Consider the following 16,847-nt stretch of genomic DNA (forward strand, 5'->3'; position numbering starts at 1 on the left):
AAGAAGGATCAACAGTTGGAAAACAAGGCGCTGGTGACAGAAAGTACACTGGAGATCACATGATAGATTTCTGCAAGACTAATAACTTGTTCATTGCAAATACCTTTTTTCAACAACATAAATGGTGACTATACACATGGACATCACCGGATAGAACAGACAGGAATCAAATCAACTACATCTGTGGAAAGAGACTATGGAACAGACCATCAGTTGCTCATATGCAAGTTCAAGTTGACGCTGAAGGAAATTAAAACAAATCCAGGAGAGCCAAAGTATGACCCTGAGTATATCCCACCTGAATTTAGAGACCATTTCAAGAACAGATTGGATACATTTACCACTAATGACCAAAGACCAGATGAGGTATGGGATGACATAAAGGATAGCACATATGAAGAAAGCAAAAGGTCATTTAAAAGACTAGAAAAGAAAGAAAGACCCAAATGAATGTCAGAAGAGACTCTAAAACTTTCTCTGGAACACAGAGTAGCTAAAGCAAAAGGAAGAAATGATGAATAACAGAGCTGAACAGAAGATTTCAAAGGGTGGCTTGAGAAGACAAAGTAAAGTATTATAATGAAATGTGCAAAGTCGTGGGGTTAGAAAACCAAAAGGGAAGAACATGCTCAGCATTTCTCAAACTGAAAGAACTGAGGGAAAAATTCAAGCCTCGAGAGTCTCTACGAGTTGGAATTGATTTGATGGCAATAGGTTTGGGTTTTGGTACCGGCAAAATATTGAATGATGCAGGAAGCATTAAAAGGAAGATGGAAGGAATACAGAGTCACTGTACCAAAAAGAATTGGTCAGAGTTCAACCATTTTAGGAGGCTGCATATGATCAAGAACTCATGGTACTGAGGGAAGAAGTCCAAGCTACACTGAAGGCATTGTCAAAAAAGGAGGCTCCAGGAACTGACAGAATACCAACTGAGATGTTTCAACAAACGATGTAGCACTGGAGATGCCCATTCGTCTATGCTAAATCTGGAAGATAGCTACTTGGCCAACCGACTAGAAGATATCCATATTTGTTCCCATTCCAAAGAAAGGAGGTCCAAAAGAATGTGGAAATTATTGAACAATATCATTCATATCACACACAAGTAAAATGGTTGCAGCAGTACACTGACAGGGAACTGCCAGAAGTTCACGCTGGATTTAGCAGAAGACATGGAATGAGCAATATCGTTGCTGATGTCAGTTGGATCTTGGCTGAAAGCATAGAATACCAGAAAGATGTTTGCCTGTATCTTATTGCCTATGCAAAGGCATTCAATTATGTGGATCATAACAAATTACGGATTACACTGCAAAGAATGGGAATTCCAGAACACTTAATTATGCTCATGAGGAAACTGTACATAGACCAAGAGGCAGTCATTTGAAGAGACCAAGGGGACACTGTATGGTTTGAAATCAGAAAAGGTGTCAGGGTTGTATCTTTCCACCATACTTATTCAATTTGTATGCTGAGCAAATAATCTGAGAAGCTGGACTATATGAAGAATGCGGCATCAGGATTAGAGGAAGACTCATTAACAACCTCCAATAAGCAGATGACACAACCTTGCTTGCTGAAAGTGAAGTGGATTTGAGGCACTTACTGATGAAGATCACAGACCATAGCCTTCAGTATGGATTACATCTCAACATGAAGAAAACTTCACAACTGACCCAAAAAGCAACATCATGATAAATGGAGAAAAGACTGAAGTTGTCAAGGATTTCATTTTACTTGGATCCACAGTCAACCCCATGGAAGCACTAGTCAAGAAATCAAACAACATATTGCATTGGGCAAATCTGCTGCAAAAGACCTGCAAGAAAGTGTTAAAAAGCAAAGATGTCACTTTGAGGACTTAGGCACGCCTGACCCAAGCCATGGTATGTTTCAATCACCTCATACGCATACAAAAGTTGGACAGGAAGACCCAAGAAAAATTGATACGTTTGAATTATGGTGTTGGTGAAGGATATTGAATATACCATGGACTGCCAGAAGAACAAACAAATCTGTCTTGGAAGAAGTACAGCTCAAATGCTCCTTGGAAGCTAGAATGAGGGATCAGTCCCTGGAGAAGGACATCATGCTTGGTAAAGTAGAGGGTCGGTGAAAGAGAGGAAGACACTCAATGAGATGCATCAACACGGTGGCTGTAATGACGGGCTCAAGCATGGCAACAATTGTGAGGATAGCACAAGACCAGGCAGTGCTTTGTTCTGTTGTACATAGGGCTGCTATGCAACAGAACGACTAGATGGCACCTAACATTATCCCACACCAGGCTATTAACTCTTATTTGTGTCTATTCTTAATAGTAGTACATGATCTGATTAGGGTGCCAATACGCTAGGATGATCATTTTTAATGACTGAAAAATGCATTTTCCATAATTTACTAATCATTTCCCTACTGTTGGCTATTAAAACTGCCCCCTCCTTTTGGTTTTGAATATAAACTTGATGGCAACAACATCTATATACGTTGTTATAACAAGCATCTTTTGTTATGAGACTATACAAAAAAGAAAAAAAAAACCCATTGCCATTGAGTCTATTCAGACTCATAGCGACACTATAGGACAGAGTATATGAGACTATAAACTATTTTTTATTTATTTTCACTACTGTTCCAATTGTGACAACTTTTGACATCCCATTTGCTTTGTTATTGGATTATTATCGTTACTGATAGTGGGATGAAGTTTTTAAAAATATTTTACTATGCTTTAGAAAATTTATATTTTTTAATTCTATTATTTTAAAAACATTAACATGTACTCACAATTCTGTAATTATGTAATGATTCTGATCAATGTTTAATTATTTCTATGATCTTGGTTCCTTTCTGTGTGTCTCCCAGTTCTTTTTTTTTTTTTTTAATTTTTATTAAGCTTCAAGTGAACATTTACCATTCCAATCAGTCTGTCACATGTAGGTTTACATACATCTTACTCCCTTCTCCCACTTGCTCTCCCCCTATTGAGTCAGCCCTTTCAGTCTCTCCTTTTGTGCCAATTTTGCCATCTTCCCTCTCTCTCTATCTTCCCATCCCCTCTCCAGTCAAGAGTTGCCAACACACTCTCCAGTGTCCACCTGATTTAATTAGCTCACTCTTCATCAGCATCTCTCTCTCCCCCCCACCGACCAGTCCTTTTCATGCCTGATGAGTTGTCTTCGGGGATGGTTCTTGTCCTGTGGCATCAGAAGTTCTGGGGAGCATTGTCTCTGGGATTCCTCTAGTCGCAGTCATACCATTAGGTATAGTCTTTTTATGAGAATTTGGGGTCTGTATCCCATTGGTCTCCTGCTCCCTCAGGAGTTGTCTGTTGTGCTCCCTGACAGGGCAGACATCGATTGTGGCCGGGCACCAACTAGTTCTTCTGGTCTCAGGATAATGTAGGTCTCTGGTTCATGTGGCCTTTTCTGTCTCTTGGGTTCTTAGTTGTCGTGTGACCTTGGTGTTCTTCCTTTGCCTTTGCTCCAGGTGGGTTGAGACCAATTGATGTATCTTAGATGGCCGCTTGTTGGCATTTAGGACCCCAGGCGCCACAATTCAAAGTGGGATGCAGAATGTTTTCATAATAGAATTATTTTGCCCATTGACTTAGAAGTCCCCTCAAACCAAGTTCCCCAGACCCCAGCCCCTGCTCCGCTGACCTTTGAGGCATTCATTTTATCCTGGAAACCTCTTTGCTTTTAGTCCAGTCCAATTAGGCTGACCTTCCTTGTATTGAGTGTTGTCTTTCCCTTCACCCAAAGCAGTTCTTATCTACTGATTGATCAATAAAAAGCCCTCTCCCTGCCTCCCTCCCTCCCTCCCCCCTTTGTAACCACAAAAGTATGTGTTCTTCTCCGTTTTTTCTATTTCTCAAGATCTTATTATAGTGGTCTTATACAATATTTGTCCTTTTGCCTCTGACTCATTTTGCTCAGCATAATGCCTTCCAGATTCCTCCATGTTATGAAATGTTTCAGAGATTCGTCACCGTTCTTTATCGATGCATAGTATTCCATTGTGTGAATATACCACAATTTATTTACCCATTCATCCGTTGACGGACACCTTGGTTGCTTCCAGCTTTTTGCTATTGTAAACAGAGCTGCAATAAACATGGGTGTGCATATATCTGTTTGTGTGAAGGCTCTTGTATCTCTAGGGTATATTCCGAGGAGTGGGATTTCTGGGTTGTATGGTAGTTCTATTTCTAACTGTTTAAGGTAACGCCAGATGGATTTCCAAAGTGGTTGTACCATTTTACAATCCCACCAGCAGTGTATGAGAGTTCCAATCTCTCCGCAGCCTCTCCAACATTTATTATTTTGTGTTTTTTGGATTAATGCCAGTCTAGCTGGTGTGAGATGGAATCTCATCGTAGTTTTAATTTGCATTTCTCTAATGGCTAATGATCGGGAGCATTTTCTCATGTATCTGTTGGCTGCCTGAATATCTTCTTTAGTGAAGTGTGTGTTCATATCCTTTGCCCACTTCTTGATTGGGTTGTTTGTCTTTTTGTGGTTGAGTTTTGACAGAATCATGTAGATTTTAGAGATCAGGCGCTGGTCGGAGATGTCATAGCTGAAAATTCTTTCCCAGTCTGTAGGTGGTCTTTTTACTCTTTTGGAGAAGTCTTTAGATGAGCATAGGTGTTTGGTTTTTAGGAGCTCCCAGTTATCTGGTTTCTGTTCATCATTTTTGGTAATGTTTTGTATTCTGTTTATGCCCTGTATTAGGGCTCCTAGGGTTGTCCCTATTTTTTCTTCCATGATCTTTATCGTTTTAGTCTTTATGTTTAGGTCTTTGATCCACTTGGAGTTAGTTTTTGTGCATGGTGTGAGGTATGGGTCCTGTTTCATTCTTTTGCAACTGGATATCCAGTTATGCCAGCACCATTTGTTAAAAAGACTATCATTTCCCCAGTTGACTGACACTGGTCCTTTGTCAAATATCAGCTGCTTGTATGTGGATGGATTTACATCTGGGTTCTCAATTCTGTTCCATTGGTCTATGTGCCTGTTGTTGTACCAGTACCAGGCTGTTTTGACTACTGTGGCTGTATAATAGGTTCTGAAATCAGGTAGAGTGAGGCCTCCCACTTTCTTCTTCTTTTTCAGTAATGCTTTGCTTATCCGGGGGTTCTTTCCCTTCCATATGAAATTAGTGATTTGTTTCTCTATCCCCTTAAAATATGACATTGGTATTTGGATTGGAAGTGCGTTATATGTATAGATGGCTTTTGGTAGAATAGACATTTTTACTATGTTAAGTCTTCCTATCCATGAGCAGGGTATGTTTTTCCACTTAAGTATGTGTCCTTTTGAATTTCTTGTAGCAGAGTTTTATAGTTTTCTTTGTATAGGTCTTTTACATCCTTGGTAAGATTTATTCCTAAGTATTTTATCTTCTTGGGGGCTACTGTGAATGGTATTGATTTGGTTATTTCCTCTTCAGTGTTCTTTTTGTTGATGTAGAGGAATCCAAGTGATTTTTGTATGTTTATTTTATAACCTGAGACTCTGCCAAACTCTTCTATTAGTTTCAGTAGTTGTCTGGAGGATTCCTTAGGGTTTTCTGTGTATATAATCATGTCATCTGCAAATAGTGATAACTTTACTTCTTCCTTGCCAATCCGGATACCTTTTATTTCTTTGTCTAGCCTAATTGCCCTGGCTAGTACTTCCAGCACGATGTTGAATAAGAGCGGTGATAAAGGGCATCCTTGTCTGGTTCCCGTTCTCAAGGGAAATGCTTTCAGGTTCTCTCCATTTAGAGTGATATTGGCTGTTGGCTTTGCATAGATGCCCTTTATTATGTTGAGGAATTTTCCTTCAATTCCTATTTTGGTAAGAGTTTTTATCATAAATGGGTGTTGAACTTTGTCAAATGCCTTTTCTGCATCTATTGATAAGATCATGTGGTTTTTATCTTTTGTTTTATTTATGTGATGGATTACATTAATGGTTTTTCTGATATTAAACCAGCCTTGCATACCTGGTATAAATCCCACTTGATCAGGGTGAATTATTTTTTTGATGTGTTGTTGGATTCTATTGGCTAGAATTTTGTTGAGGATTTTTGCATCTATGTTCATGAGGGATATAGGTCTAAAATTTTCTTTTTTTGTAATGTCTTTACCTGGTTTTGGTATCAGGGAGATGGTAGCTTCATAGAATGAGTTGGGTAGTATTCCGTCTTTTTCTATGCTTTGAAATACCTTCAGTAGTAATGGTGTTAAGTCTTCTCTGAAGGTTTGGTAGAACTCTGCAGTGAAGCCGTCTGGGCCAGGGCTTTTTTTTCTTGGAAGTTTTTTGATTACCATTTCAATCTCTTTTTTTGTTATGGGTCTATTTAGTTGTTCTACTTCTGAATGTGTTAGTTCAGGTAGGTAGTATTTTCCCAAGAATTTATCCATTTCTTCTAGGTTTTCAAATTTGTTAAAGTACAATTTTACGTAGTAATCTGAAATGATTCTTTTAATTTCATTTGGCTCTGTTGTGATGTGGTCCTTCTTGTTTCTTATTCGGGTTATTTGTTTCCTTTCCTGTTTTTCTTTAGTCAGTCTAGCCAATGGTTTATCAATTTTGTTAATTTTTTCAAAGAACCAGCTCTTGGCTTTGTTAATTCTTTCAATTGTTTTTCTGTTCTCTAATTCATTTAGTTCAGCTCTAATTTTTATTATTTGTTTTCTTCTGGTGCCTGATGGGTTCTTTTGTTGCTCACTTTCTATTTGTTCAAGTTGTCGGGACAGTCCTCTGATTTTGGCTCTTTCTTCTTTTTGTATGTGTGCATTTATCGATATAAATTGGCCTCTGAGCACTGCTTTTGTTGTGTCCCAGAGGTTTTGATAGGACGTATTTTCATTCTCGTTGCATTCTATGAATTTCCTTATTCCCTCCTTGATGTCTTCTATAACCCAGTCTTTTTTCAGCAGGGTATTGTTCATTTTCCAAGTATTTGATTTCTTTTCCCTAGTTTTTCTGTTATTGATTTCTAGCTTCATTGCCTTGTGGTCTGAGAAGATGCTTTGTAATATTTCGATGTTTTGGATTCTGCAAAGATTTGTTTTATGACCTAATATGTGGTCTATTCTAGAGAATGTTCCATGTGCACTAGAAAAAAAAGTATATTTTGCAGCAGTTGGGTGGAGAGTTCTGTATAAGTCAATGAGGTCAAGTTGGTTGATTGTTGTAAGTAGGTCTTCCGTGTCTCTATTGAGCTTCTTACTGGATGTCCTGTCCTTCTCCGAAAGTGGTGTGTTGAAGTCTCCTACTATAAATGTGGAGGTGTCTATCTCACTTTTCAATTCTGTTAAAATTTGATTTATGTATCTTGCAGCCCTGTCATTAGGTGCGTAAATATTTAATATGGTTATGTCTTCCTGATCAATTGTCCCTTTTATCATTATGTAGTGTCCTTCTTTATCCTTTGTGGCAGATTTAAGTCTAAAGTCTATTTTGTCAGAAATTAATATTGCTACTCCTCTTCTTTTTTGCTTATTGTTTGCTTGATATATTTTTTTCCATCCTTTGAGTTTTAGTTTGTTTGTGTCTCTAGGTCTAAGGTGTGTCTCTTGTAGGCAGCATATAGATGGATCGTGTTTCTTTATCCAGTGCGTGACTCTCTGTCTCTTTATTGGTGCATTTAGTCCATTTACATTCAGCGTAATTATAGATAAATAAGTTTTTAGTGCTGTCATTTTGATGCCTTTTCATGTGTGTTGTTGGCCATTTCATTTTTCCACATGCTTTTTTGTGCTGAGACGTTTTTCTTAGTAGCTTGTGAGATCCTCATTTTCATAATGTTTAACTTTGTGTTTGTGGAGTCGTTACGTTTTTCTTGGCTTTTTTCTTGAGTTATGGAATTGATATTCCTTTTTGTGGTTACCTTATTATTTACCCCTATTTTTCTAAGTAAAAACCTAACTTGTATCCTTCTATATCACCTTGTATCACTCTCCATCTGGCAGTTCAATGCCTCCTATATTTAGTCCCTCTTTTTGATTATTGTGATCGTTTATCTATTGATTTCCATGATTTCCTGTTATGTGTATTATTTTGTTTATTTATTTATTTTTTAGAATTAGTCTTAATTTGTTTGTTTTTGTGCTTTCCCTATTTGAGTTGCGTTGATATCAGGACGTTCTGTTTTGTGACCTTGTATTGTGCTGGTACCTGATATTATTGGTCATCAGGCCAATCTCCTTTAGCATTTCTTGCAGTCTTGGTTTAGTTTTTGCAAATTCTCTAAACTTGTGTTTATCTGTAAATATCTTAATTTTGCCTTCATATTTCAGAGAGAGTTTTGCTGGATATATGATCCTTGGTTGGCAGTTTTTCTCGTTCAGTGCTCTGTATACGTCGTCCCATTCCCTTCTTGCCTGCATGGTTTCTGCTGAGTAATCTGAACTTATTCTTATTGATTCTCCCTTGAAGGAAACCTTTCTTTTCTCCCTGGCTGCTTTTAAAATTTTCTGTTTGTCTTTGGTTTTGGCAAGTTTGATGATAATATGTCTTGGTGTTTTTCTTTTTGGATCAATCTTAAATGGGGTTCGATGAGCATCTTGGATAGATATCCTTTCGTCTTTCATGATGTCAGGGAAGTTTTGTGTCAGGAGTTCTTCAACTATTTTCTCTGTGTTTTCTGTCCCCCCTCCCTGTTCTGGGACTCCAATCACTCGCAAGTTATCCTTCTTGATAGAGTCCCACATGATTCTTAGGGTTTCTTCATTTTTTTTAATTCTTTTATCTGATTTTTTTTCAGCTATGTTGGTGTTGTTTCCCTGGTCCTCCAGAAGTCCCAGTCTACATTCTAATTGCTCGAGTCTGCTCCTCTGACTTTCTATTGTGTTGTCAAATTCTGTAATTTTATTGTTAATCTTTTGGATTTCTACATGCTGTCTCTCTATGGATTCTTGCAACTTATTAATTTTTCCACTATGTTCTTGAATAATCTTTTTGAGTTCTTCAACAGTTTTATCAGTGTGTTCCTTGGCTTTTTCTGCATTTATCCTAATTTCATTTGTGATATCTTTAAGCATTCTGTAAATTAGTTTTTTATATTCTGTATCTGATAATTCCAGGATTGTATCTTCATTTGGGAAAGATTTTGATTCTTTTGTTTGGGGGGTTGGAGAAGCTGTCATGGTCTGTTTCTTTATGTGGTTTGATATGGACTGCTGTCTCCAAGCCATCACTGGGAAACTAGATTTTCCAGGTAATCAGCTAAAAAAAAATGCAGTCAGATCCCTATCTGAATTCTCCCTCTGGCTCCGGGTATTCGGATGTTAATGGAGCCGCCTGGGGAGGGTGGGGGAAGGATCAGAGAGCTAGGAGTGTAGCACCACCGAATATAGAGCTGAACACCACGTTCACGCTCCGCCCCCTTCCGCCAAAATCCAGGCGGGACGGGTCCTCAGCTGGGACGCTGCTTTCCCTGCTCCGAGACCAGTCAATTCCTCCCGGGGACTTCTCCCTCCGGTGCACGGCACTGCTCGCGCGAACTGGGTGGGCGTTTCCGCACGAACGAGTGGGCCCGCCCCCAGGGTCTAGTCAGGCGAATATAATTGGACCCCGCGGTCACGCCCCGCCCGCGTGCGCGCCCAAATCCCAGCGGGACGACTCCCGGCTGGGACGCTGCTTTCCCCGCTCAGGGACCAGTCACTTCCTCCCGGGGACTTCCCCTTCCAGAGCGCCGCACCACATGCACGAATTGGGTGGGCGTCACCTGCACAACCAGGTGGGCCCGCCCCCTGGGTCAATTCAGGGTAATAAAATTGGACCCCGCGCTCACGCCCCGCCCGCGCACGTGCCCAAATCCCAGCGGGACGGCACCCCCAGTGGGACGCTGCTTTCCCCGCTCCGAGACCAGTCACTTCCTCCCGGGGACTTCTCCCTCTGGTGCGCCACATGCGCGGACTGGGTGTGCGTCTCCCCGCACGAACGTGTGGGCCCCGCTCCGGGGTCGCTTTAGGGAAATATAGCTGACCCCCCCCCCCGCTCGCGCCCCGCCTGCTTCCCGCCAAACTCCCGGCGGGACGGCTCCCCAGCTGGGATGCTGTTCTCCCCACTCCCAGATCAGTCACTGCCTCCCGGGTGCTTCTCCCTCCGGCTGCGCCGCTATGCCGCCCGCGCCAACCAGCTAGACTTCCTCCCGGGATGGGTTCGGGGGGGAAGGGCTGGGCCCCCCTTCTGTGCCGTCTGCCCCCCTGGGCTCTGCCCCAGATAGGGCTCCGAAGGTCACCTGCCTGGTATGCTGGCTCCTAGTTCTGAAAATGGTCGCTGCCTGCCCGTATTTGTTCGTTTTCCGTCTCTAAGTCTGTGCTTGTTGTTCAGAGTTCGTAGATTGTTATGTATGTGATCAATTCCCTTGTTTTTCCGAGTCTTTGTTGCAAGAGGGATCCGCAGTAGCGTCCACCTAGTCCGCCATCTTGGCCCCGCCTCTCCCAGTTCTTTTGAGGGAACTCCCTTATCCCTGGTGTTGGTGAAGAATATTGAATATACCATGGACTGCCAGAAGAACGAAATCTGTCTTGGAAGAAGTGCAGCCAGAATGCTCTTTGGAGGCTAGGATGGTGAGATTTTGTCTCACGTACTTTGGACATGTTACCAGGAGGGACAAGTCCCTGGAGAAGGACATCATGCTTGGTAAAGTAGAGGCTCAGCGAAAAAGAGGAAAACCCTCAATGAGATGGATTGACACAGTGGCTGCAAAAATGGGCTCAAACGTAGCAATGATTGTGAGGATGATGCAGGACCCAGGCAGTGTTCCATTCTGTTCAATATAGGGTTGCTATGAGTCAAATGGAAACCCTGGTGGCGTAGTGGTTAAGTGCTACGGCTGCTAACCAAAAGGCAGCAGTTTGAATCTGCCAGCGCTCCTTGGAAAGTCTATGGGCAGTTCTATTCTGTGCCTATAGGGTCGCTATGAGTTGGAATTGACTCGATGGCAGTGGGTGGGTATGAGTCAAACTGACTTGACAATACCTAACAACAACTCTTGTCCCTCACCACTGTCACCAATTGAAGTGTTCTGTCGTTGGTGCCTTCTATTGAGCCATTTTTGCACCCTTGATTGAGTTGACCATAAGAAAGGTAAGTATAACTAGCATTTATTCCATGTTTACTGTCTGCCAGTCCCTCTGCTGTTGTTGTTGTTGAGTGCCATTGGGTCGATTCCAACTCATAGTGACTCCAAATGAAAGACTAGAACTGCCCCTAGAGCTTTCTAGGCTGTAATGTTTACAGAAGCATATGGACAGGTCTTTTTCCCGTGAGCCACTGGGGGGTTCGAATGCCAACCTCTCCATTAGCAGCTCAGCACTTAACCACTGCAATGCCAGGGCTCCTTAGTCTCTGTGCAATTTAAAAGCATTCTCTGATTATCTCTGGCACACAGATGGGGGACTGCAGGCACCCATGTGTTAGGTCACTTGCCACAGATTACACAATGGGACTGGGTGGAGCTAGATTCCTACCTGGTAATCACAGTCTGTACCCTATTTTGTTCTACGCATGATGACAGGATGTTGCCTCCTGGGATAATCCTATTTAGTTATGAAAGACTCTTCTTTTAATGTAATGTTTAATTTTATTCATTGTTATCTCAATTTTTTTATTGTGATAAATATATATGTAATCAAACATTTGCCATTTCAACAACTATAATGTGTAAAATATATGGGGTTATAACTTTTTTCATTTTTAATTAAAAACAAAAACAAGCCTTGGGGTCAGGACCACTTTTGCCTTATAGAATGGAATAGGCAGACTTCCTATTTTTTTCTATAATCTGTAACAGTTTTTATAATATGCAACAATCTAGTCCTTTATAATTGGAAAGAATTCGCCACTAATTACTTCAAATGAGGCCAGCGCCTCTTTTAGGGTGATTTTTTTTTTTTTCAATTTTATTGTTTTAGGTGAAAGTTTACAGAGCAAATTAGTTTCTCATTCGAAAATTTACACACAAATTGTTTTGTGACATTGGTTGCAATCCCCGCAATGTGTCAACACTTTTCTCCCTTTTCACCGCAGGTTCTCCGTGTCCATTCATCCATTGTCCTGTCCCTTCTTGCCTTCTTGTCCTTGCTTTTGGGCAGGTGTTGACCGTTTGGTCTCATACACTTGATCGAACTAAGAAGCAGTTTCCTCACATGTGTTACTGTTTGTCTGACAGGCCTGTATAATCTTCGGCTGAAAGGTGGACTTCAGGAGAGGCTTCAGTTCTGGGTTACAGAGTGTTTGGGGGCCATAGTCTTGGGAGTTCCTCCAGTCTCTGACAGATCAGTATGTCTGGTCATTTTTTGTGAATCTGAATTTTATTCTACATTTTTCTTCCACTCTGTCCAGGACTCTGTATTGTGATTGCTGTCAGAGCCATTGGTGGGGGTAGCTGTGCACCATCTAGTTCTTCTGGGCTCAGGCTGGTGGAGGCTGTGGTTCATGTGGTCTGTTAGTCCTCTGGACTAATATTTTCCTTGTCTTTGTTTTTTTTATTCTTCTTTGCTCCGGATGGGATGGGACCAATAGATGTATCTCAGATGGCTGCTTGAAAGCTTTTTAAGACCCCAGATGCTACTTGCCGAAGTAGGATATAGAATATTTTCTTTATGAACTGTTAGGCCAGTTGACCTAGATGTCCCCTGAGACTATGGTCCCCAGCCCTCTTTTAGGGTGATTTTCTCCATTTTTTCCTTAGTTAACAGTATCTTCAGATTTTCTATTTCTTATTCTAATTTTAATAAATTACAAATTTTATTAATGTTTTCTCACTTATTAGCATATACTTTTGAATATACCCATATCATTTAAGAAATATTTTTGTATCTGTTCTTGTTTCTACTTGTTTGTGCTTCTTCCTTATTTACCAGGATTCTATTTTATTAGTTTACTTTCTGTGCGTCATTTCTTGGATATATTGATACCATTTGTGCTCTTTATTGCTTCCTCCATTTTCCTTTTGGAATTTTTGTCTTCTATCTAAACAGCTTATATTTTATGCTTAATTATTTTCATTATTTTTATAATAAAAATATTAAAAGGATGCAATTACTTTTAAGTCATAGGGCTGTGACTGTATAATAGATCCTGATATACAGTATTTTCATGAGTAAAAAAATGAAAGGTATAAAAAAGGAAGAAAACATATTTTCCTTTCATTCCCCATTTTAATACTTGTAATAAAAGTTTCTATTACCAAACAACATCAAAGAAAATGGCTTCTCAAAATCCGACATTCTATAAGATCTCATTGATGTATTGCTATAGGATATTGTTGATTACTAGAAGGATGTTATTCATTATATCTAGTGTTCTCTTTCTGAGTACAGTAACAGCTTTACTTTTCCATATCAACTGTTTGCTTTTCATTTATAAACATGGCACCATGGAACCAACCATTTCCTCCTCTTCTCATTGGTTTCTGAAAAGCTGTGATGATGTTTGTGGCACACCTCTAGTATACTCGGAGGACCACAAGATGTGTATTTTATGTATTATCCTAATTCCTGGTGTCATCGTTTTTATCCTACTCTCATTTCCTTTTGTCTCATTTTACTCATACATTTAAAATTTTTATTTTGTCTTGTTGCATTGTATACACTTAAGTATAATATTTTATATTCGTTCTGGAATAAGGTGGTTATAAATAAATACAACTTTAAAAATTAAGAAAATGCCCTTCTGGATATTTCTTTGGGAGTGTAAGACAATTGATTTAAGTAGGCACAAAAAACAACAACAAAAAAAAAAACCCAGACCTGTTGCCATCGAGTCGATTCAGACTCATAGTGACCCTATAAAAAAGAACAAAACCAAACCCACTGCCGTCAAGTCAATTCCGAGTCATATCAACCCTATAAAAAAAAAAGGTAAGCTTAAAAACAAAAAACACTTTGCTATTTTTTTTTTTTTTTATTAGATGGGCAAAACCATGGTCCCAGAGTCGAGAAAAATCAGATCAACACCAAAGGCAACACAAAAGAATCAGAAAACTCGTCATATGTGTGTTTCCTTTGGAAACACATGGGGATACCCTTCTCCATTGCTGAGATTCTCCACCGTGCTAGTGTACCCCTGCCTCCTGGCCCAGAAAGGAGCTGCCTATCTACTATGCCTGCATAGATATCTGTGAAGCCCTGAATGGAATCACCTTTAAAAACTCTTTGAAGTCCGTGTCTTCATCTGTCTTCTGTTGTAACAGGGCTGCCCCATTCAGCTGACAACTGCAGAAGCGGATGTAAGCCTGCATGTGGGAGAGCTCGGCCGCCAGGATGTCCCCGATCATCTGCACAGGCATCTTCTCACCTCCTGTCTTCTTCCGAACCCGCAAGGCCCTGCAACCAACACACACTCTCATTTTGTTTGTAAGCAAATGTCCTTGGTAAATGAAGTATGGATTACCGTGAAAGGCTAAAGGCAGTGATGATCAATGAGTTACATAAAAACCTCTGGTGCTGGGAGAGAAAGGTGGAAAGGAAGAGCAGGCAGCTTAGGCTGAAAGCTGTTCTGGCCAAGCCAACCTGAGTCAAATATTGACAAAGAAGAATAAGAAAATGAATTCTATAGACTTGCATGTTTCTACCCCAAAAAACCCAAAAAACCAAACCTATTGCCATCAACTTGATTCTAACTCATAGCGACCCTACAGCACACAGCAGAACTGCCCCCATAGGGTCTCTGAGAAGCGGCTGATGGATTTGAACTACTGACCTTTTGGTTAGCAGCCATAGCTCTTAACCACCCCACCACCAGGTTTCCTGGGTGTTTCTAGGCCTTTGGAATTGTTTTGGTTTCATCTTAGTTTCTCAGCAAAATTTCTTTTGGAAAATTCTAACTTGCTCTCAGCTGAACCGAGAAGGAAATATGTTGGGGGAAAAAAGCAGAGGAGCCAGCGGAGGTCAGGTGTGGTGCTGAGATGAGCGGGCTGTCCTTAGGCGAGCCGCTGAGCACCCTCCGCTGAGCACCAAGGAGGGTAGAGATGCGGCCAGAGCTGTGACTGTGGAGGCTTCCCTCCAGACTCTGTCCTCACAGGCCTGAGGGACGGAAAATCAGTCCAGGAATGGAATTCCACATGGGGACTTAGAAGACTGACGAAGTAGTCTGGGCCATGAGCTGTAGCTTCTCTTCTGACTCTACCCTGCTTCCAGATTCTAGTACATTTTACAGCTTAAAATAATAAGTTAATATAGTATTTCTTTCCTGAGTTAATTTTTACTTTGTTTAATCAAAGTATTTTCTTTGTTATATCTCTTCACTTTCTTTAATAATTATGTATTTTATAGTTCCAAGGAAATTCATAAAATGAAAATAAAATTAAAAACCCTAAGGGAGCAGTAAATAGCTGGAAATTCCTTCACTCAATAGTTCCCTGCAGAGAGTGATGCGGGTCGAAGTGCCTGGTGTCAGGACAGGTGACACTCGAGACTCACTTCAGCAACTTGGTGTTGGACATGATGAGCTCTTTCCAGTTAACAAAGATCAAGGCCATTTCTCCTTCAGCAAGAAAGCCTGACTCCGCCATTCGTTTCTGGAAAACCTAAATTCAAAACACAAATGAAATAAGTTAGCTTAAGTATGAAATGAAATAAGTTACCTTAAGTATGAACACTTATCCCGTACTTGGTCTAATCCTAATAGGATCACGGTATTTCTAAATAAACATATTTATGATTCCAATATTTTAAACTGTACTGTTCCCTACTTTTTGCTACTGGGGCTCTGATCAAGACTGATTCTGAGGGCAAACTCAGTATTCTCCTCAGTAAGTGGCGATTCTCATGCCCTGTCTCACAGGGATGCTGTGGAGATGAAACAGAACCACGGAGCACCCACACACTGTAGGGCCTCAGAGTCTAGGAAGCATGGCTGCTGTCAGGCCGAGAGCCTCAGAGCTCTGGAGATCGTCCTTGAGAAGTTCACTGAGTGAAATGGAGCAATGGCTTGTGCTGCTCCCAAGACCAACCACCACACAGATGTGGATTTCAGAGGGCTGGCTAATTGAAGGGGAATTAATAACACCCTACATCTGTATTCCATATTGAAACCAAAACCTGTTGCTATCAAGTTGCTTCCAAGTCATAGTGACCCTATAAGACAGAGTAGAACTGCCCCCTAAGGTTTCCAAGGCTGTACTCTTTATGGAAGCAGATTATCACATCCTTCTCCTTCAAAGTGACTGGTAGATTTGAACTGCCAAACTTTTGCTTAGCAGCCAAGGGCTTAACCACTGCACCACCAGGGCTCCCTTCTGTATTCTATAGAACTTAAGAATTTACAAAGCGCTGACATGTACAGACAGGCATGTGTGTATACTCGTGTGTGAGTGAGCATGGGTGTGTTGTGTTTTCTAAATTACCTCCATAGTTAATGTAGGTGAAGCTAAGTCAGGTATTATTATCCCCAACTGATTTATGAAGAAATAAAGGCTCAGAGTGAACTGCTCAGGGTCACAAAGCTACAATACACGAAGCCAGAACTAAAACTCAAGTCTTTTTGATTCTAAGTCCAAGTTTCCACTAAACAACCAGGAGTCTTAGGAAATGACTTAAAAGCCTTAAGGAAATAATGAAGTTATCAGAGACAGCCCTTCTTGGATGTGATCTTTCTAAAATACACATGGCTATGTCCCTCTCTTTAAGAAACTCATTCGAAGGCTCCCCAGGCTGGGAGATAAAATGCAAACTCCTTATGAGGTTCCAAAGGCCTGTGTGATTGACCCCTTGCTGGCCTCACCAGCCTTACCCTCAAGTACTGGATACTCTAGCCACGCTAGACTCCCAGTAGGTCCCTAACTTCCCTTTGAACATACCTTTGCATTTCTATTTCCTCTTCCTGACAGAGCTG

At 40.8% G+C, this 16,847-nt stretch overlaps 1 protein-coding gene across 7 annotated transcripts in view; it reads right to left on the minus strand.

Annotated features, from left to right (window-relative positions):
- Window positions 1-16,847, minus strand: part of ITSN2 (intersectin 2) — a 198,015-nt gene that overhangs the window by 18,987 nt on the left and 162,181 nt on the right. For all 7 annotated transcript variants that reach the window (XR_007519542.1, XM_049902732.1, XM_049902733.1 and 4 more), the window contains 2 exons: window positions 15,434-15,540; window positions 14,155-14,338 (listed from right to left, as the gene is read on the minus strand). Coding sequence is in view for 6 of the 7 variants with exons in the window: in XM_049902732.1 (XP_049758689.1) it covers window positions 14,155-14,338; window positions 15,434-15,540 (291 nt within the window). In the remaining variant the exon portion in view is untranslated. The remainder of the gene's footprint in view (window positions 1-14,154; window positions 14,339-15,433; window positions 15,541-16,847) is intronic.

The sequence above is a fragment of the Elephas maximus genome, chromosome 12 (genome assembly GCF_024166365.1).
Source record: "Elephas maximus indicus isolate mEleMax1 chromosome 12, mEleMax1 primary haplotype, whole genome shotgun sequence".
NCBI lineage: Eukaryota > Metazoa > Chordata > Mammalia > Proboscidea > Elephantidae > Elephas > Elephas maximus.